We start from the raw sequence: 23,067 nt of genomic DNA, 5'->3' as shown, positions 1-23,067 counted from the left end.
GATGTAGAGATTAACGACTGAGAAAGTCTGCTTCCTAGTTGTTCACACATGGAATATGAATTGCAGAAACTAGGCAAGAATTGATTTCTGCCCATAAGAGAATTCAAGACACCTCCCTCATGGCTAGGAAACTTTGAGATAATGCTCATCAGAATGAATTAACACTTGGAAAAAAAATTAGATAATTATTTAAGAGTGCCAAAACCAGACATTCGCATAGCTGAGGACGAACGTGTGCTAAACCATCGGAAGCACACAAGATCTATAGTAAGACTAAAGGGATGTGCGTTAACCCGACAAGCGTTAACCTGACGTGCGCAACCCAGATGCACGAAATTCAAACTAAGCTCACCAAAAAAGCAGACGTGTGCAAAGCAGTAAGGGGAATAATGTAAAGGATTCTGACCCAGGGCCATATATATTAGCATATATATATATATATATATATATATATATATATACACAAACTAAAACTTGCATATAACATAGCTAGATAGCTAGTGTCTAAATGTTAATAGACACGTCCAGCAGCAAATAAGCAGCAGATAGCCAAACCAGTACTGAAACATATCAGCAGAGGATAAGGAAAAGTAGTATATTGTAAACCCATAAAGGGAGGCAAAAGACTAGTACCTGTGACCAATTATGGAAGGTTTATGAAAAATTGCCCATTACATGAAAAAAGAATCACAAACCATATTCCAAATACATCCCTCTGACAAGCACTGTACTCTGAGAGGAAACGGGGCCTCAATAAAGACTGAAAACTACTTACTTTGAAGAATCAAATGCACATCTTTATTCTTCGACCACCTCAAGTGGAGGCAAAGTAAAGACTGAGGAATGTGTGAGATAGAAGGGGTTTTATAGGGTGCTTGGGGTTTGGGAATCTTTTGCCTTCTTTTAGGGGTAGAGAAGAGTAATTCCCTTGAGTAATTCCAAACACTGTTCTGAAAGACTAGTTAACTAGAAATAAGAAGCAGCAGATACATCAGCAATAGCAGGCCTAACCAAATACCCTGCCTACAGAAAGGCTCTTCTATGAATTGATTCTAACTTCCTATCTAAAGAGGTACTATCTTCCAAAGGGATAGTAGTATGCTTAGCCAGAGTAGAAATGGTCCCATTTACCTTTGGGACAGTTTCCTACAGTTCAATATTAGAGACAGGTATGAATATAACTTCTTAAACCTAGCAGAAGAATTAACAGAATTTCCTGGGTTAGACCATTCCCGAGAAACTATCTCAGAAACAGTATCTTAACGCAGGGATTTTAGCAACATTTTAAAAAACTGAATCTAAATGGTCTAAAGGACCCTTAGATTCTTTAAATCCTAATGTAAGTAAAACTTCTTTTGAAAGAGAACGCATATGTTCAATTTTAAATAAAAAAGAGGATGTATCAGGTTAAACATCAGAGCAGGATTCCTCTTCAGAGGAAACCGGACCCTCTGAAGAAACAACAGTATTCCTGGCCTCAGGAGATATAGCACAAGTAGAAGGTAAATTCTCAACTGACCTTTTAGGTTTACTTGAAGGCGGGAGAGCTACCAACACTTCAGAAACTGCAGATTTGATGAGAATTTTCACGTCTGGAGACAAATCTGTAGAACTCCTCTATAAAGAGCACACACACAGAAGGAGCAGTAATACCAAAAGAAGCAGAATTAGGGTGATCTGAATGCATCAACAATTAAAAATAAGCCATATAAATTAGTTGGAGGAAATACATCAGATTTTTTACAATAAAACACTTAGTAAAGGTAGGAAGGTGTTAAGGGTAATCAGTTTCTAAGGTATATTTAGGGACAGAATCGGAAAGCTTTATTATAGCATTGAACACGATGCCTACACGACGCCAGCATCCGCAGTAAAGCCCTAGAATGGATCACCTCCTTCCTCACGGGCAGGACCCAGAAGGTCAGACTCCCACTCTTTTCCTCCAAACCCACACCAGTCAACTGCGGTGTACCGCAAGGCTCTTCGCTGAGCCCCACCCTCTTCAACATCTACATGGCCCCTCTCGCCGCCATCGTCCGACGCCACAACCTCAACATTGTCTCCTATGCCGACAACACCCAGTTAATCATCTCACTCACCCGAGATCCCACCACCGCCTAAAAGAACGTCCACGAAAGCCTGACAGCAGTCGCCGCCTGGATGAATGACAACCGGCTCAAACTGAACACAGACAAACCGAAGTCCTCCTCCTCGGACCCAATAAATCTGCATGGGACGACTCCTGGTGGCCCACAGCACTCGGTTACCCTCCAACCCCAACCGCACGAAATCTAGGCTTCATCCTGGACTCCTCACTCTCCATGGACTGACAAATCAATGCCATCACCTCAACATGCTTCCACATTCTCCACCTGCTACGAAAAATCTTCAAGTGGATCCCTACCGAAACCAAGAAAACAGTCATCCACGCCCTCATCAGCAGCTGGTTGGACTACGGCAATGCACTCCACGCAGGCTCCACCATCAAACTCCAAAAGAGACTCCGACGTATCAAGAACGCCTCAGCCAGACTCATCCTCGACATCCCTCTCCAATGCCACATCACCGAACACCTAAGGAACCTTCACTGGCTCCCCATCAACAAGGGAATCACCTTCAAGCTACTTACCCACGCATTCAAGGCCCTACACAATATCGGACCCGAATACATCAACCACCACATAAATTTCTACACCCCCGCCAGACAACTCTGATCGGCCGACCAAGCACTCGCAGTCATCCCCTGCATCAGCAAATCCACAGCGGGCGGAAGATCCTTCTCCCACATGGCAGCAAATACATGGAACACCCTCCCGCTGCACCTCAGACAATCCACCTCCCTTACAAAGTTCAGGAAGGACCTCAAAACCTGGCTCTTCGACTGAACGCCCATCCCCTCCCCCCTTTCCGCTTTCCGTTATTGCCTTGAGACCTTCACGGGTGATTAGTTTGCGATCTATAAGTACCCAATAGATAGATAGATAGATAGAACTACAATCGCTTAAAATATAACCCCTTAAAAGAGCTCTTGAAGAATGGGAAATTCACCCCCCCCTCCCTCCTAAAGAAACTATATAAAAAAAAACAGCAACAAAACAACTTACAAATTTGAAGCAAGCCAAACTAAAAAAAATAATGCAGGGGACAAGAAACTCCACATCCAAGTCTGGATAATGTTTAGCTGAATAGGAAGACACATGCAAAAGCTCAACTGTTATACAAGAGATTAGAACAAAAAAACGATGTGCGTGTACCAGAGGGTATACGTGCGCTAACCTGACATGCATAAACCCACAAGCTGAAGTGCAGAAAAAAACTAATAATCCAGAGTACCCGTGAAAAGAACCTGACGTGGGTCTTTTCCGGACAGGTGTCAACTCATCCTACACTTAACATATGCAAGTACAGTCTGGCTGATAACAAGCCAAATTCTCAATAATAACTGACACATTTACAGGGCCTTTTTATTAACTTATCAAATTCCACAGCTAAAAGGACTTGATAAACCCAAGACAACACTTTTTCGAAAGTAACATTGATCTTGCTCTTATTAAAAACAAACTGAAATTACTCACCACTGTATTAGATATTAGGAAGCAACAATACCAAACAGATAAACACTACCTGATTTTCTTTTTTTTCCCTTTTGAAATATAAAAGTTAGTAATGACAGCAGGTAAACAATATAGGTGTGAACGTTGAAAATGCTATAGGGCCGATTTATCAAAGCGTCAATCTCTGTGCATTCGCTGGAGTCAATACGCTTGCCAGACATCGCTGCAGCGAATCCACATACGACGCCCTTATTTATTAAAAAGTCTGTCAAAAACGTGCGCATCAATGAGCATGGACTGTTGATAAATAAGAGTCATCGATGTCGCGGATATTCTGTTTTTTCCAACTTTAGTTATACCATATCATTACTGTCCACGAACAAGCACATTTCTCTAAAGCTAATCTTTTATTTTTCATCTGTTAATGTCCAAGAAATAGCTACTAAGAAATACCTGAACAAACAATAATATCTCATAGAAAGTTATTTTTTTGTTTTATTTATTTATTATACAAAAAATCTGATATGATATTTTCACATACATTAATGTGTATTTGTATTTCTAGAAATCATGATTTGACAATCTCATGTTTTTTCTTTTTTTAAATTGATTATTAATGCTAGAATTTGTACATATATCTTTGCACATATTTATATATATATATGTGTTATGTCAGAAATCATGTTCCTAAATTTTATTTTGTTCTAAACAATGTTGTCTTTCATATCTCTGTGTTTATTTATACCACTATATGTATATAGTGTAAATATATTATTATTCTGAGGAAGAATACTTGCGAATATAACATGTAATCAGGGTATCATAGGTATTTATTTGCAAACAATGGATATTTCTTCTGTTAAGTGTGATCAGTCCACGGGTCATCATTACTTCTGGGATATTACTCCTCCCCAACAGGAAGTGCAAGAGGATTCACCCAGCAGAGCTGCATATAGCTCCTCCCCTCTACGTCACTCCCAGTCATTCTCTTGCACCCAACGACTAGATAGGATGTGTGAGAGGACTATGGTGATTTTATTTAGTTTTATTTCTTCAATCAAAAGTTTGTTATTTTTTAATAGCACCGGAGTGTGTTATTCCTTCTCTGGTAGAGTTTGAAGAAGAATCTACCAGAGTTTTTACTATGATTTTAGCCGGAGTAGTTAAGATCATATTGCTGTTTCTCGGCCATCTGAGGAGAGGTAAACTTCAGATCAGGGGACAGCGGGCAGTTTAATCTGCAAAGAGGTATGTAGCAGTTTTTATTTTCTGACAATGGAATTGATGAGAAAATCCTGCCATACCGACATAATATCATGTATGTATTTTTTACATTTGAGTATTCTGGGGAATGGTACTTCACTGGAATTACACTGTGTATAAAAACTTTAGCCTATTTGGTTTTTACTAATTTATGTTAAACGTTTTTGCTGGAATGTAAAATCGTTTTCATTTTCTGAGGTACTGGGTGAATAAAATGTTTGGGCACTATTTTTCCACTTGGCAGTTGCTTTATCTATTTATGACAGTTTTCTGATCTCTCTCACTGTTGTGTGTGAGGGGGAGGGACCTTTTTTTGGCGCTTTTTGCTACGCATCAAAAATTTCAGTCAGAAGCTCATTGTTTTTTCCTGCATGTTCCGGTTTATCTCTACAGAACTCAGGGGTCTTCAAAGCTTGTTTGAGGGAAGTAATCTAACAGAGCTGTGAGATTGTAGTTGACTGTGATAAAAAATGTTTATTCTTTAACTTTTTTATGCCATCAGGGTTAGTTATTCTTTGCTAATGGGAACAAGCCTTTGCTAAAATTGTGTTTTGTTTTGCAAAGTTTATTGACTTCAACTGTTTTATATCTTCTGTGCTTCTTAGGCACAGTACATTTTTTTCATTGTATTTTACTTGAATAATATCTCCAAGTTGCAAGTTTAGTTGCTAGTGTGTTAAACATGTCTGATTCAGAGGATGAGACCTGTACTATTTGTAATAACGCCAAAGTGGAGCCCAATAGAAATTTATGTACTAACTGTATTGATGCTACTTTAAATAAAAGTCAATCTGTACAAATTGAACAAGTTTCACCAAACAACGAGGGGAGAGTTATGCCGACTAACTCGCCTCACGTTACAGTACCTGCATCTCCCGCTCGGGAGGTGCGCGATACGGTGGCGCCCAGTACATCTGGGCGGCCATTACAAATAACACTACAAGATATGGCTACTGTTATGACGCAAGTTTTGGCTAAATTACCAGAACTAAGAGGCAAGCGTGATCACTCTGGGGTGAGAACAGAGTGCGCTGATAATGCTAGGGCCATGTCAGATACTGCGTCACAATTTGCAGAGCATGAGGACGGAGAGCTTCATTCTGCGGCTGACGGTTCTGATCCAAACAGATTGGATTCAGATATTTCAAATTTTAAATTTAAGCTGGAAAACCTCCGCGTATTACTAGGGGAGGTGTTAGCGGCTCTGAATGATTGTAACACAGTTGCAATACCAGAGAAAATGTGTAGGTTGGATAAATATTTTGCTGTACCAACAAGTACTGACGTTTTTCCTATACCTAAGAGACTAAATGAAATTATTACTAAGGAGTGGGATAGACCCGGTGTGCCGTTCTCACCCCCTCCGATATTTAGAAAGATGTTTCCAATAGACAGCTCCACACGGGACTTATGGCAAACGGTCCCTAAGGTGGAGGGAGCAGTTTCTACTTTAGCTAAGCGTACCACTATCCCGGTAGAGGATAGCTGTGCTTTTTCAGATCCAATGGATAAAAAGTTAGAGGGTTACCTTAAGAAAATGTTTGTTCAACAAGGTTTTATATTGCAACCCCTTGCATGCATTGCGCCGGTCTCGGCTGCAGCGGCATTCTGGATTGAGTCTCTGGAAGAGAACCTTAGTTCAGCTACGCTGGACGACATTTCGGACAGGCTTAGAATACTTAAGCTAGCTAATTCATTAAAGGGACACTGTACCCAAAATTTTTCTTTTGTAATTCAGAAAGAGCATGCAATTTTAAGCAACTTTCTAATTTACTCCTATTATCAATTTTTCTTCGTTCTCTTGCTATCGTTATTTGAAAAAGAAGGCATCAAAGCTTTTTTTTGGTTTCAGTACTCTGGACAGCACTTTTTTATTGGTGGATGGATTTATCCACCAATCAGCAAGGACAACCCAGGTTGTTCACCAAAAATGGGCCGGCATCTAAACTTACATTCTTGCATTTCAAATAAAGATACAAAGAGAATGAAGAAAATTTGATAATAGGAGTAAATTAGAAAGTTGCTTAAAATTTCATGCTCAATCTGAATCACGAAAGAAAAATTTTGGGTACAGTGTCCCTTTAATTTCGGAAGCCGTAGTACATTTAACTAAACTTACGGCTAAGAATTCCGGATTCGCCATTCAGGCGCGCAGAGCACTGTGGCTAAAATCCTGGTCAGCTGATGTAACTTCTAAGTCCAAATTACTTAATATACCTTTCAAAGGGCAGACCTTATTTGGGCCCGGTTTGAAAGAAATTATCGCTGACATTACAGGAGGTAAGGGCCACGCCCTGCCTCAAGACAAAGCCAGACCTAAGGCTAGACAGTCTAATTTTCGTTCCTTTCGGAATTTCAAAACAGGAGCAGCATCAACTTCCACTGCTCCAAAACAAGAAGGATCTGGTGCTCGCGTCAGACAAGGCTGGAGACCTAACCAGTCCTGGAACAAGGGCAAGCAGGCCAGGAAACCTGCTACTGCCACTAAAACAGCATGAATTGAGGGCCCCCGATCCGGGATCGGATCTAGTGGGGGGCAGACTTTCTCTCTTCGCCCAGGCTTGGGCAAGAGATGTCCAGGATCCCTGGGCGCTAGAGATAATATCTCAGGGATACCTTCTGGACTTCAAATACTCTCCTCCAAGAGAGAGATTTCATCTGTCAAGGTTGTCAACAAACCAAACAAAGAAAGAAGCGTTTCTACGCTGCGTACAAGAACTTTTGTTAATGGGAGTAATCCATCCAGTTCCACGATCGGAACAGGGACAAGGGTTTTACTCAAATCTGTTTGTGGTTCCCAAAAAAGAGGGAACTTTCAGACCAATCCTGGATTTAAAGATCCTAAACAAATTCCTAAGAGTTCCATCGTTCAAAATGGAGACTATTCGAACAATTTTACCCATGATCCAAGAAGGTCAGTACATGACCACAGTGGATTTAAAGGATGCTTACCTTCACATACCGATCCACAAGGATCATTACCGGTATCTAAGGTTTGCCTTTCTAGACAGGCATTACCAGTTTGTAGCTCTTCCATTCGGATTGGCGAAAGCTCCAAGAATCTTCACAAAGGTTCTAGGTGCTCTTCTGGCGGTACTAAGACCGCGGGGAATTTCGGTAGCTCCGTACCTAGACGACATTCTGATACAAGCTTCAAGCTTTCAAACTGCCAAGTCTCATACAGAGTTAGTACTGGCTTTTCTAAGGTCACATGGATGGAAGGTGAACGAAAAGAAAAGTTCACTTGTTCCATTCGCAAGAGTTCCCTTCCTGGGGACTCTTATAGATTCTACAAAAATGAAGATTTACCTGACAGAGGACAGGTTAACAAGACTTCAAAGTGCTTGCCGCACCCTTCATTCCATTCAACACCCGTCAGTGGCTCAATGCATGGAGGTAATCGGCTTAATGGTAGCGGCAATGGACATAGTACCATTTGCTCGCCTACACCTCAGACCACTGCAACTATGCATGCTAAGTCAGTGGAATGGGGATTACTCAGACTTGTCCCCTTCTCTGAATCTGGATCAAGAGACCAGAAATTCTCTTCTATGGTGGCTTTCTCGGCCACATCTGTCCAGGGGGATGCCATTCAGCAGACCAGACTGGACAATTGTAACAACAGACGCCAGCCTTCTGGGTTGGGGTGCCGTCTGGAATTCTCTGAAGGCTCAGGGACAATGGAGTCAGGAGGAGAGTCTCCTGCCAATAAACATTCTGGAATTGAGAGCAGTTCTCAATGCCCTCCTGGCTTGGCCCCAGTTGACAACTCGGGGGTTCATCAGGTTTCAGTCGGACAACATCACGACTGTAGCTTACATCAACCATCAGGGAGGGACAAGAAGCTCCCTAGCAATGATGGAAGTATCAAAGATAATTCGCTGGGCAGAGTCTCACTCTTGCCACCTGTCAGCAATCCACATCCCGGGAGTGGAGAACTGGGAGGCGGATTTCTTAAGTCGTCAGACTTTTCATCCGGGGGAGTGGGAACTTCATCCGGAGGTCTTTGCCCAAATACTTCGACGTTGGGGCAAACCAGAGATAGATCTCATGGCGTCTCGACAGAACGCCAAGCTTCTTCGTTACGGGTCCAGATCCAGGGATCCAGGAGCAGTCCTGATAGATGCCCTGACAGCACTTTGGGACTTCAGGATGGTTTACGTGTTTCCACCCTTCCCGTTACTTCCTCGATTGATTGCCAGAATCAAACAGGAGAGAGCATCAGTGATTCTAATAGCACCTGCATGGCCACGCAGGACTTGGTATGCAGACCTGGTGGACATGTCATCCTGTCCACCTTGGTCTCTACCTCTGAAACAGGACCTTCTGATACAGGGTCCTTTCAAACATCAAAATCTAACTTCACTGAAGCTGACTGCTTGGAAATTGAACGCTTGATTTTATCAAAACGTGGTTTCTCTGAGTCAGTTATTGATACCCTTATACAGGCTAGGAAGCCTGTTACCAGGAGGATTTACCATAAGATATGGCGTAAATACCTATATTGGTGCGAATCCAAAGGTTACTCTTGGAGTAAGGTTAGGATTCCTAGGATATTGTCTTTTCTACAAGAAGGTTTAGAAAAGGGTTTATCTGCTAGTTCATTAAAGGGACAGATCTCAGCTCTGTCCATTCTGTTGCACAAACGTCTGTCAGAAGTTCCGGACGTTCAGGCTTTTTGTCAGGCTTTGGCCAGGATTAAGCCTGTGTTTAAAACTGTTGCTCCGCCATGGAGTTTAAACCTTGTTCTTAACGTTTTACAAGGCGTTCCGTTTGAACCCCTTCATTCCATTGATATAAAGTTGTTATCTTGGAAAGTTCTATTTTTAATGGCTATTTCCTCGGCTCGAAGAGTCTCTGAGTTATCAGCCTTACATTGTGATTCTCCTTATTTGATTTTTCATTCGGATAAGGTAGTTCTGCGTTCTAAACCTGGGTTCTTACCTAAGGTAGTCACTAACAGGAATATCAATCAGGAGATTGTTGTTCCTTCTTTGTGTCCAAATCCTTCTTCGAAGAAGGAACGTCTTCTGCACAATCTGGATGTAGTTCGTGCCCTAAAGTTTTACTTACAGGCAACTAAGGAATTTCGACAAACGTCTTCCCTGTTTGTCGTTTACTCTGGTCAGAGGAGAGGTCAAAAGGCTTCTGCTACCTCTCTTTCTTTCTGGCTTCGTAGCATAATTCGTTTAGCCTATGAGACTGCTGGACAGCAGCCTCCTGAAAGAATTACAGCTCATTCTACTAGAGCTGTGGCTTCCACTTGGGCCTTTAAGAATGAGGCCTCTGTTGAACAGATTTGCAAGGCTGCAACTTGGTCTTCGCTTCATACTTTTTCCAAATTTTACAAATTTGACACTTTTGCTTCCTCGGAGGCTATTTTTGGGAGAAAGGTTCTTCAGGCAGTGGTTCCTTCTGTATAAAGAGCCTGCCTATCCCTCCCGTCATCCGTGTACTTTTGCTTTGGTATTGGTATCCCAGAAGTAATGATGACCCGTGGACTGATCACACTTAACAGAAGAAAACATAATTTATGCTTACCTGATAAATTCCTTTCTTCTGTAGTGTGATCAGTCCACAGCCCGCCCTGTTTTTTAAGGCAGGTAAATATTTTTTAAATTATACTCCAGTCACCACTTCACCCTTGGTTTCTCCTTTCTCGTTGGTCCTTGGTCGAATGACTGGGAGTGACGTAGAGGGGAGGAGCTATATGCAGCTCTGCTGGGTGAATCCTCTTGCACTTCCTGTTGGGGAGGAGTAATATCCCAGAAGTAATGATGACCCGTGGACTGATCACACTACAGAAGAAAGGAATTTATCAGGTAAGCATAAATTATGTTTTTAAGAGCTGGGCCAGTTTTCTCTCTGCACCTGTGTAACCCTTCCTAATTGCAGCGTAGTTTTAAACACCACCCCTATACAGGTGTTATAAAATGGGCTGGCATATAAGATGACATTTCTTAATAAAAATGAAATTCAAGAGAAGGAAGAAAAATACTGAAAATATCATGACAGTAAAGAGGTGATTTTAATCTGCTTCAGATTGAGATTGCGGGAGCGTATATATATTACGTCACACATTTTAACATTTGACGATGTTGATGCTTTGTTAATTACGGCAGATTCAATTTGCGTCGAATTACGCGAGATTCAAGCGGATTCCATCGTATTATCAGTTGAAGCTTTGCTAAATCGGCCCCTTACTTTCATTTATGCTGCTGATTGCAGAATGAATATCACTTTAACAGCGCAGTATCAGATCAGCAAGCAGCGCAAGAGTTCGTTGCTATAGAAATACATAGGATGGGTGGAGCACTTGCTATTAGTTGCACCACCTGCCTTGTCAAAATGACAAAACAAAATAGCTTAACATGGAGGCAACTGGGCGGTTAATAGAATGGCAAAAATAAAGTTTTACATTAATGTATACTTTTTTTAACATTCGCACCTACATGGTATATATTGAAAAGTGTAAGTTTACCGTCACTTCAAAGTAAAAAATGTTTTTTTCTTTAAAAAAGAACTTATACATTAACAACCCAACAAACTCATATGTCCACTATATAGCCCTGTTAAAATCCCTTTTAAAGACACATCTCTGTGGTTTTGGAGTACGAAAGGGTAATTGCACAAATATTAAATATTAAGGGCCCGTTCCGATATGCAGCGTCGCCCGCAAAAGCCGGCGACACCAAATTTTGCGCTGGTTTGGTATCACATATACGGCGTAACATAGAAGTTATGCTCGTATATTTCTGCCTTCGGCCGTAGTTTTTTGGCCCATAGACAGGTATACCAAACCCGTTCAGTTTGGTATCCAATATACAGCGTAAGGACTTACGTGGCGAAAATGGAGAAATCTTACTCCATTTTCACCTCACCACAAAATGCAGGCATAGTAAGCCTTATGCTGAGTATTGGAGCCCCGTAGCTCCCTAAACTGGCTGCAAAATAAAACCTAACACCTAACACATGCGCAATGTCTATCTACCTGTCAACCGCAATCCTCCGCCGCAATCCCTAATAAAGTGTTTAACCCCTAAACCGCCGCTCCCGGACCCCGCCGCGACCTACATTAAATGTCTAACCCCCTAATGTGATCCCCCTACACCGCCGCCACCTACATTAAAATTATTAACCCCTAATGTAATCCCCCTACACCGCCGCCATCTATATTAAAATTATTACCCCCTAATCTGAGCCCCCTACCCCGCCACCACCTATTTTAACTATATTACCCCCTAATGTGAGCCCCCTACACCGCCGCCACCTATTTTAACTATATTACCCCCTAATCTAATCCCCCTACACCGCCGCCACCTATTTTAACTATATTACCCCCTAATGTGAGCCCCCTACACCGCCGCCACCTATTTTAACTACATTACCCCCTAATCTAATCCCCCTACCCCGCCGCCACCTATTTTAAAATGATTAACCCCTAATCTAATCCCCCTACCCCGCCGCCACCTATTTTAAAATGATTAACCCCTAATCTAATCCCCCTACACCGCCGCCAAATATAATAAATGTATTACCCCCTAAAATACTAAAATGTCTATACCCTAAACTAAATTACAAATAGCCCTGAAAAGGGCCTTTTGCGGGACATTGCCTAAAAGTAACCAGCTCTATTACCAGCCCTTAAAAGGGCCTTTTGCGGGGCATTGCCCCAAAGTAACCAGCTCTATTACCAGCCCTTAAAAGGGCCTTTTGCGGGGCATTGTCCCAAAGTAATCAGCTCTTTTACCTGTAATCTAATCCCCCTACACTGCCGCCACCTATATTAAATATATTAACCCCTAATCTGACCCCCCTACACCACCGCCACCTATATTAAATATATTAACCCCTAATCTGACCCCCTACACCGCCGCCACCTATATTAACTATATTAACCCTAATTATATTAGGGTTAATATAGTTAATATAGTTATTATATTATATATATTAACTATAGTAACCCTATCTAACCCTAATACCCCTAACTTAATTATTATTGCAATAAATCTAAATAATATTAATCTTATTAACTAAAATATTCCTATTTAAAACTAAATTCTTACCTACAAAATAAACCTTAAGATAGCTACAATATAATTAATAATTACATTGTAGCTATTTTAGGGTTTATATTTATTTTACAGGTAACTTGGTATTTGTTTTAACTAGGTACAATAGCTATTAAATAGTTAATAACTATTTAATAGCTACCTAGTTAAAATAATTACCATTTTACCTGTAAAATAAATCCTAACCTAAGTTACAAATACACCTACATTATCAATAAATTAATTAAATAAACTACAATTATCTAAACTAAAATATAATTAAATACACTAAACTAAATTACAAAATAAAAAAAACACTAAATTACAAAAAATAAAAAAAGATTACAAGAATTTTAAGCTAATTACACCTAATCTAAGCCCCCTAATAAAATAACAAAGCCCCCAAAATAAAAAAATATCCCACCCTAAACTAAATTACAAAAAGTAATCAGCTCTATTACCAGCCCTTAAAAGGGCCTTTTGTGGGGCATTGTCCCAAAGTAATCAGCTCTTTTACCTGTGGAAAAAAAGAACAACCCCCCCATTACAACCCACCACCCACACAACCCTACTCTAAAACCCACCCTATCCCCCCTTAAAAAAAACCTAAGTCTAACCCCCAAGTGCTCCTTACCTGTCCTGAAGACCAGCGGAGAAGTTCCTGTTCCAGGCGGAGAAGTCTTCTTCCATGCGGCGACCTCTTCTTCTTCCAGGAACCAGCCGGCGCGGAGCGGAGGAGTTGAAGACCGATGACCGCGGAACTGAAGACCGTCCTCTCTGGAACTGAAGACCGGCGATGCAGGAACTGAAGACCGGAGCCATGGAGCGTGGAGGATCCTCTTCATACGATTGCCGCCGTACACTGAATCGGAATTCAAGGGACGCGATTAAAAATGGCGTCCCTTGAATTCCTATTGGCTGATTTGAGCCTTCAAATTCAAATCAGCCAATCGGATGAGAGCTACTTTAATTCTATTGGCTGATTTGATTAGCCAATAGAATAAGAGCTACTGTAATTCTATTGGCTATTCTAATCAGCCAATAGAATTACAGTAGCTCTTATTATATTGGCTAATCAAATCAGCCAATAGAATTGAAGTAGCTCTCATACGATTGGCTGATTTGAATTTGAAGGCTCAAATCAGCCAATAGGAATTCAAGGGACGCCATTTTTAATCGCGTACCTTGAATTCCAATTCAGTGTATGGCAGCGATCGTATGAAGAGGATCCTCCACGCTCCATGGCTCCGGTCTTCAATTCCAGCATCGCCGATCTTCAGTTCCTGCATCGCCGGTCTTCAGTTAAAGAGAGGACGGTCTTCAGCTCCACGGTCATCGGTCTTTAACTCCTCCGCTCCGCGCCGGCTGGTTCCTGGAGGAAGAAGAGGTCGCCGCCTGGAAGAAGACTTCTCCGCCTGGAACAGGACCTTCTCCGCCGGTCTTCAGGACAGGTAAGGAGCACTTTGGGGTTAGACTTAGGTTTTTTAAGGGGGGATAGGGTGGGTTTTAGAGTAGGGGTGTGTGGGTGGTGGGTTGTAAATATAAACCCTAAAATAGCTACAATGTAATTATTAATTGTATTGTAGCTATCTTAAGGTTTATTTTATAGGTAAGTATTTAGTTTTAAATAGGAATATTTTAGTTAATAAGATTAATATTATTTAGATTTATTGCAATAATAATTAAGTTAGGGGTGTTAGGGTTAGATAGGGTTAATATAGTTAATATATATAATATAATAACTATATTAACCCTAATATAATTAGGGTTAATATATTTAATATAGGTGGCGGCGGTGTAAGGGGGTCAGATTAGGGGTTAATATATTTAATATAGGTGGCGGCGGTGTAGGGGGATTAGATTAGGGGTTAATATATTTAATATAGGTGGCGGCGGTGTAGGGGGATTAGATTACAGGTAAAAGAGCTGATTACTTTGGGACAATGCCCCGCAAAAGGCCCTTTCAAGGGCTGGTAATAGAGCTGGTTACTTTGGGGCAATGCCCCGCAAAAGGCCCTTTTAAGGGCTGGTAAAAGAGCTGGTTACTTTGGGGCAATGTCCCGCAAAAGGCCCTTTTCAGGGCTATTTGTAATTTAGTTTAGGGTAGGGACATTTTAGTATTTTAGGGGGTAATACATTTATTATAGGTGGCGGCGGTGTAGGGGGATTAGATTAGTGGGAAATCATTTTAAAATAGGTGGTGGCGGGGTAGGGGGATTAGATTAGGGGGTAATGTAGTTAAAATAGGTGGCGGCGGGGTAGGGGGCTCACATTAGGGGGTAATAATTTTAATATAGATGGCGGCGGTGTAGGGGGATTACATTAGGGGTTAATAATTTTAATGTAGGTGGTGGCGGCGGTGTAGGGGGATCACATTAGGGGGTTAGACATTTAATATAGGTGGCGGCGGTGTAGGGGGATTAGATTAGGAGTTAATAATTTTAATGTAAGTGGCGGCGGTGTAGGGGGAACACATTAGGGTGTTAGACATTTAATATAGGTGGCGGCGGTGTAAGGGGGTCAGATAAGGGGGTAGTACATATAATGTTGGTGGTGGCAGGGTTGGGGGCTCACATTAGAGGGTAATAATTTTAATATAGATGGCGGCGGTGTAGGGGGATTACATTAGGGGTTAATAATTTTAATGTAGGTGGCGGCGATGTAGGGGGATCACATTAGGGGGTTAGACATTTAATATAGGTCGCGGCGGTGTAGGGGGATTAGATTAGGGGTTAATAATTTTAATGTAGGTGGCGGCGGTGTAGGGGGATCACATTAGGGGGTTAGACATGTAATATAGGTGGCGGCGGTGTAGGGGGATTAGATTAGGGGTTAATAATTTTAATGTAGGTGGCGGCGGTGTAGGGGGATCACATTAGGGGGTTAGACATTTAATGTAGGTGGCGGCGGGGTAGGGGGCTCACATTAGGGGGTAATATAGTTAAAATAGGTGGCGGCGGTGTAGGGGGATCATATTAGGGGGTAATATAGTTAATGTAGCTGGCGGCGGGGTCCGGGAGCAGCGGTTTAGGGGTTAATACATTTATTGTTAGGAGTGAGAGGGGGGATTGCGGATAGAGGGGTATACGTGTCGGGCTATATTTGGGAGGCGTGTTAGACAGTTACGGGTGATTTTATAATTTAGTCAGTTTTTGTAGGCGGCAGCAGTTTCTAAAGTGCCGTAAGTCACTGGCGACTCCAGAAATTTGTACTTACGCAGATTTCTGGACATCGCTAGTTTGTCAGACTTACGGCACTTTAGCATCTGACGGCGCCGTATATGTGATAGCTCGAGTTGCAAGCTGAAACTATGGGCGGCGCAGGTTTCCACGCTTGCTCTGAAACCTGCGCCGTATATCGGATTGCGCCCTAAATGTTAAAATTAAATGCATCACGAAACACTAAGAGAATCAAACATACAGGGTGCTTCAAATCTGTTATGTAAATGCTAAACTCACTAAACCTCCATTTTGTTTGTTTGTTTGTTAAACCTGAGCATTTGTTTTCTGGATTATGAAACTGGGAAATTAACAAGGATGATAACTAATTTTTGTTGTTTTTGAAGCATTGCAAAACCAATTTAGGATTGTGATCACTGGAAAAGAACGAACAATTCCTGATACAGTTCAAAAAGTTATATAGAGAAAACAAGCACAAGATTGTGATTAACCCCATAGTTAGCTAGGATCAGTAATGCAGAAATTACAGGCTCTAAAGAATTAATTTGCCATTTTTGTCCCTTTGACAGCATTCTTATTCCAGCTCCAATAAAATATAGGATACATATACGGTTGTCCAGAATATCCACTATGTACTTTCTGCTCAATTGTTCATAAACTAATTTAGCAAAGACACCTTTGTATGGTGGAATTTAATGCCCATAGCTTATACACTGTACTCAGATAAAAACTTTAGCAAGCTAAGATTTGGAAGCCAACTAATATGTTTTTTAAAAGCGGTAACCTCTTGTACTTCCTAATGTGCATCATTTTAATGTAATGGTCATGTTTGTTTTAGCTTTCATTGCATTACTATACACATCTGTCTGTATCCCTTTAAATATTTTAGATTTGTTTTAAATGTGTATTGTTCAAAATTTTATGTCATTAATAAATAGCTTTTCTCACTGAATTCTTATTGCCGTAAAATATATTGCTGATAAGCTTGTTTATTTATTCAGCTTCTATATTAGAGGGAAAACTTATCTCTAGATTGTACTTGCATTGAAATCTTAGTTGTTCCCTCCCAAAAGGAATCCAGATAACGATATTCGCCCTTGGTGTCACATAGAAAAAGGATCGGAAACAAGCTGGGGATACTGTGACATTCCAAAATGCTGTAAGTAAACTTATCTAAGCATTGCTCTTTATACTTCCAAAGGTCAGGGTATGTTAATGGCATTGTTCATTCAATTTTCAGCTTCTTGTGGTAATCGCCTTCCTGCTGTTCGTCAATTTCGGATTCTCGGAGGGAAAGAGACAGATGTGACTTCACATCCATGGCAAGCGGCCATCTTTGTTATATCCAAACGCACAGGAGAAGAACACTTTCAATGTGGGGGAACCCTCATACACAACTGCTGGGTGCTATCTGCCGCACACTGCTTTACAGAGCAGTAAGTTGAAATGCCATACAATGTTACTCCAAGTTATTAGAAGGTGTAAGGCTAAACTGGGAATAAAAAACAGACCTGGAAAATTTGAAGACCAGACCTATTTTCCAATGAGTTTGTAGAATTCACACACACAATTTTTTTTCAAGGGATCTGCTGGGATACTACTTCTCCAAATATTTTTTTTACAGAATTAAATATTAGTTTGTAATAAAAAATGCCAGATTAGGGTTAAAGAGGCACCCTACAAACCAATTTCATCCATGATTCCCTTTCACGTGTGCAAATGACTATCCATAGTGTGATCGGCAGAAGAGTGGATCTCACAGTGTGACTTGACTAGATACTAGAAACCATTCAAAGGAGGGCTACTAAAATGGTACATGGTCTAAGAAAAAAAACTTAAAGCGAAAGTCTACTCCAGAATTGTTATTATTTGAAAAGATAGATAATGACCCATTCCACAGTTTTCCATAACCAACATGGTTATATTAATATACTTTTTACCTCTGCGATTACCTTGTATCTAAGCCTCTGCAGATTTCCCCTTTATTTCAGTTCTTTTGACAGATTGGCCAATCGTTGGCTGCTCATAAGTAACTCCACGGGTGTGAGCACAGTGTTACCTATAGGGCACACATGAACTAACGTCCGCTAGCTGTGAAAAACTGTTAAATGCACTCAGATAAGAGGCGGCCTTCAAGGGCTTAGAAATTAGCATATGAGCCTACCTAGGTTTAGCTTTAAATAAAGAATAACAAGAAAACAAAGCACATTTGATGATAAAAGTAAATTGGAAAGTTTTAACCTTTCATGATTCAGATAGGGCATGTCGTTTTATTTTGACTAGAGTGTCCCTTTAAAAGGAAATACTTTGTGCCCTTAATACATATGGCTCAGAGAACACAAATTTAGTAGGCTACAAATTTAGTAGGCTAATACAGTTTTTACAAAGTGTTACAATATTAACACAGTTTCACAATTGTAATCATGAACTCTTACCTGCCCCTGCAGATACTCTACCTCACAGCTGCGTGTCGTTTTGGGTCGAACATACCGTTTGGAACCTGGACAAGAAGAGCAAAAATTTTATGTGGAAAGATTCTACAGCCACAAACGTTTTGCCTCGGATACTTTTGACAATGACATTGGTAAGAAAATAAATATTTATTAGCCTCATTTTATTTGCAAAAGAGAAGATCTGTGACAATATATATTTGCTGACTAAACAGAGGCACTAAAACAGACAATCATGATGCTTCCTATTAGAAGTAATGGGCATGTTTACACAATCTATTTTTTAGGATAGCCTTATGCATATCTCATACTATCTGAAAGGAACAGTAAATTCAAAATGAAATATTAATGATTTAAATAAAGCATACAAATTTAAAAAGTTTGCCTCTATTATATAATTTGCTTTGTTCTTTTGGTATCCCTTGTTGAAAAGCACACCTAAGTAAGCTCAGCAGCAGCAATCCACTACTGAGAGCTAGCTGTAGACTGGTGGTGCACATATGTGCCTTTTGTCATTGGCTCAGCAAATATGTTCAGCTAGCCCCCAGCAGTGCACTACTGCTCCTTCAAAAAAAGATACCAAGAGAATTAATCAAATTTGATAATAGATATATAATGGAAAGTGGTTTAAAATGTTATGGTTTATTTTAATCATAAAACAAACATTTTGGATTTCATGTACCTTTAAATTTCTTTACAGTCTTTGTCCTTATAACCTCAGTTGGAAGACAATTTTATTAATCGACTTCTCATTTTGTGCCTAAGCAAACTATCAGAACCTTCTACCTTACCATTGTAACCTAATCATATACATATTCAGGCCCATTTATCAAGCTCCGTACGGAACTTGAAGGGCCGTGTTTCTGGCGAGTCTTCAGACTCGCCAGAAACACAACTTATGAAGCAGCAGTCTAAAGACCGCTGCTTCATAACCCTGTCCGCCTGCTCTGAGCAGGCGGACAGGAATCGCCGGAAATCAACCAGATCGAATACGATCGGGTTGATTGACACCTCCCTGCTGGCGGACGATTGGCCGCGAGTCAGCAGGGGGCGGCGTTGCACCAGCAGCTCTTGTGAGCTGCTGGTGCAATGTTAAATGCGGAGAGCGTATTGCTCTCTGCATTTAGCGAGGTCTTGCGGACCTGATCCGCAGTGTCGGATCAGGTCCGCAAGCCCTTTGATAAATTGGGGCCATTGTATCTATTTGTGTCTATATCGTAAACTTTTGGTTTAGGCCCTTGACCTGTTTGTCTTTAGATATAGCCATTAACCTTGGTTTTCCTTAGAATGTTTGACTTACATTTGTATAAAGTTACAAATGTCTTTGCTTTTTAATTGGTTCTTTCATTGTACAAACCCTTGTATCATTCCCTCTCTCTCTCTCACACCCTCACATCTATTTCCCTATAACTCCTTTTTTAATTAAAATGTGACTTTTCTTAACCCTTTAATCTACATTTTCCCTCACCCTCTTACTTTTTATGCTGTACCCAACTAAATAACCTCCTTCCTCTACTTCCTATTACACTGTAATTATCCCTTTGTCACTACACCTATCACAGCATCCGATGGTGATTCTCAGATTACACCTTTCATCTAACCTTTCCCCAGCTCTCCTCAAGATCCGCTCAAAATCTGGATCATGTGCAGTGGAGACAGCAAGCACTCGTCCTGCGTGCATGCCGGAACCAGAACTTATTCTACCAGATTGGACAGAGTGTGAAGTGTCTGGATATGGGAAGCATGATGAGCGTAAGAAGGAACATCTTACTTAAAACCTATAACACCTCTATACAACTGATGTAACTATATAAACCTGATATGCATATGCCATCCATTTATATACTATTTTAAAGGAAAAGTAATGTTGAAATTAAATTTTTACGATTCAGACAGAGCATGCAATTGTAAATACATTTCTAATATACTTCTATTATCTAATTTGCTTTGTTTCCTATGTATCCTTTTTTGAAAAGCATACCTAGGTGGGCTTAGGAGCAGCACTGCATAACTGGGAGTTAGCTGATGATTGGTGGCTGCACATATATGCCACACTTATATGCCACTGAACTGACCCCACCTTTGGGACTATGAAGAGGTTAGAATAGAATCCCCTTCCCTGACCTGTCACATGTACTGGGACTATAACCCCCAAATCCTCTAGATCTTTTACACATTGAAGGAAAGCAGCTCTTTTTTTCTGGACCCCCAAATCGTCTAGATCTTTTACACATTGAAGGAAAGCAGCTCTTTAGAGTAGAATCCCCTTCCCTAATCTGTCACAGGTACTGGGACTATACTTCCAAATCCTTTAGATCTTTTACACATTGAAGGAAAGTAGCTATTTATTACTGGACATCTTTAAATGTGAGACAGGATAAATCTTCATTGCAGAGGACAAGTTGAATAATATCCTGTATCCTTGAGACACTATTATTTATCACCCAGAGATCTTGGACAGACCTCTCCCAAGCCTCTCGAAAAAGACATAGCCTGCCCCCTCCTGGAGAGGAATCTGGATCGGGGTCCACACCTTCATGCTGACTTATTATCCGGGAGGCCTTCTTGGGTTGTTGGACTTATTACAAGATGAAGGTCTCTAGGTGGACTTAGATGAATCTGCCTCTTGGTTAGAGGGGGATTTTGTTTTGTTTTTGTTTTTTGTTCTGGCGAAAGGAACGATACATGCTGTTAGAGCTTCCCTTAGGTATAGACCTATTGTCTTGTGACAAAAATCTTCTTTGCCTCGTTACAGTAGAGATAATGGAAACTAACCCAGGGCTCAGCAAGGTCTTACCCTTGAAGCCGAGGGTTAATCTGGATTTAGAAACCATGTCTACAGACCATGATTTAAGCCAAAGAGCCCTTTCGGCACAGAGTAGACTTATTTCTTAGCATTAATACGAAAAAAAAATGAATATAATATATATAAAATATGAAGACATTTTCACTCTTCAGACATTGGATACGATCCTGAATATCTTCCAAGGACTAGATAATCTTCCGAGACTAGATTATTTAAGGAGTAACACCAGAATGCGGCAGCACCTGCTTTAGTGGTGATACAGACTGCTGGTTGAAATAACAGCACTTCTTGCAGAAAAGCCTTCCTGAGAAAACCCTCTAATTTCCTGTCTATTGGATCTTTGAAGGAGGTTCTATCTTCTAGAGTGATTGTTTTTGTTCTGGCTAAAGTAGAAATTGCCCCATCAACCTTAGGAATGGTTCCCCACAATTCCAAGTTGGTTTCAGGGTTTGGAAAAAGTTTCTTGAAGGTAGGAGATAGAGAAAAAGAAACTCACGTTTTTTTTCCCATTCCTTGGAAACAATTTCAAAAATCAAGGTATGTACCGGGAAGGTATTAGGAACCTTAGACTTAGGCTAAAAATCCTATCTAACTTATTTACCAGTATATCTTCAACCATTCTGGTCTCTTGTACCCCTAAGGTCCTCAGGACCTCCATCAGTAAGAAGCGAAGATGCTCCATCTTAGACAAAGACTATTACTATATTAATTTCTTCTGTTAAGTGTGATCAGTCCACGGGTCATCATTACTTCTGGGATATTACTCCTCCCCAACAGGAAGTGCAAGAGGATTCACCCAGCAGAGTTGCATATAGCCCCTCCCCTCTACGTCACCCCCAGTCATTCTCTTGCACCCAACGACTAGATAGGATGTGTGAGAGGACTATGGTGATTTTATTTAGTTTAATTTCTTCAATCAAAGGTTTGTTATTTTTTAATAGCACCGGAGTGTGTTATTCCTTCTCTGGTAGAGTTTGAAGAAGAATCTACCAGAGTTTTTTACTATGATTTTAGCCGGAGTTGTTAAGATCATATTGCTGTTTCTCGGCCATCTGAGGAGAGGTAAACTTCAGATCAGGGGACAGCGGGCAGTTTATTCTGCAAAGAGGTATGTAGCAGCTTTTATTTTCTAACAATGGAATTGCTGAGAAAATCCTGCCATACCGACATTATATCATGTATGTATAATTTACATTTTAGTATTCTGGGGAATGGTACTTCACTGGAATTACACTGTGTATATAAGACTTTAGCCTAATAGCAACAGGCTTTTTAATAACTCTTAATTATGTTAAACGTTTTTGCTGGAATGTAAAATCGTTTTCATTTTCTGAGGTACTGGGTGAATAAAATGTTTGGGCACTATTTTTCCACTTGGCAGTTGCTGGATCTAATTATGACAGTTTTTAATCTCTCTCACTGTTGTGTGTGAGGGGGTGGGACCTTTTTTTGGCGCTTTTGCTACGCATCAAAAATTTCAGTCAAAAGCTCATTGTTTTTTCCTGCATGTTCCGGTTTATCTCTACAGAACCCAGGGATCTTCAAAGCTAATTTGAGGGAAGTAATCTAACAGAGCTGTAAGATTGTAGTTGACTGTGATAAAAAACGTTTATTCTTTAACTTTTTTATGCCTCAGGGTTAGTTATTCCTTGCTACTGGGTACAAGCCTTTGCTAAGTTGCATTTTGTTTTACAAAGCTGATTGATTTCATCTGTTATATATATTCAGTGCTTCTCAAGCACAGTTCATTTTTTCATTGTATTT

The 23,067-nt window shown here is 40.6% G+C and overlaps 1 protein-coding gene across 1 annotated transcript in view; it reads left to right on the top strand.

The window, feature by feature from the left end:
• Positions 1-23,067, top strand: part of PLAT (plasminogen activator, tissue type) — an 87,441-nt gene that overhangs the window by 46,403 nt on the left and 17,971 nt on the right. The window contains exons 10-13 of the mRNA XM_053718000.1: positions 17,121-17,206; positions 17,288-17,483; positions 18,495-18,631; positions 20,109-20,249. Coding sequence (XP_053573975.1) covers positions 17,121-17,206; positions 17,288-17,483; positions 18,495-18,631; positions 20,109-20,249 — 560 coding nt within the window. The remainder of the gene's footprint in view (positions 1-17,120; positions 17,207-17,287; positions 17,484-18,494; positions 18,632-20,108; positions 20,250-23,067) is intronic.

Source organism: Bombina bombina, chromosome 6 (genome assembly GCF_027579735.1).
Source record: "Bombina bombina isolate aBomBom1 chromosome 6, aBomBom1.pri, whole genome shotgun sequence".
Lineage (NCBI taxonomy): Eukaryota > Metazoa > Chordata > Amphibia > Anura > Bombinatoridae > Bombina > Bombina bombina.
The sequence above is the reverse complement of the archived record's forward strand: the minus strand, read 5'-3'. Positions and strand labels throughout refer to the sequence as shown.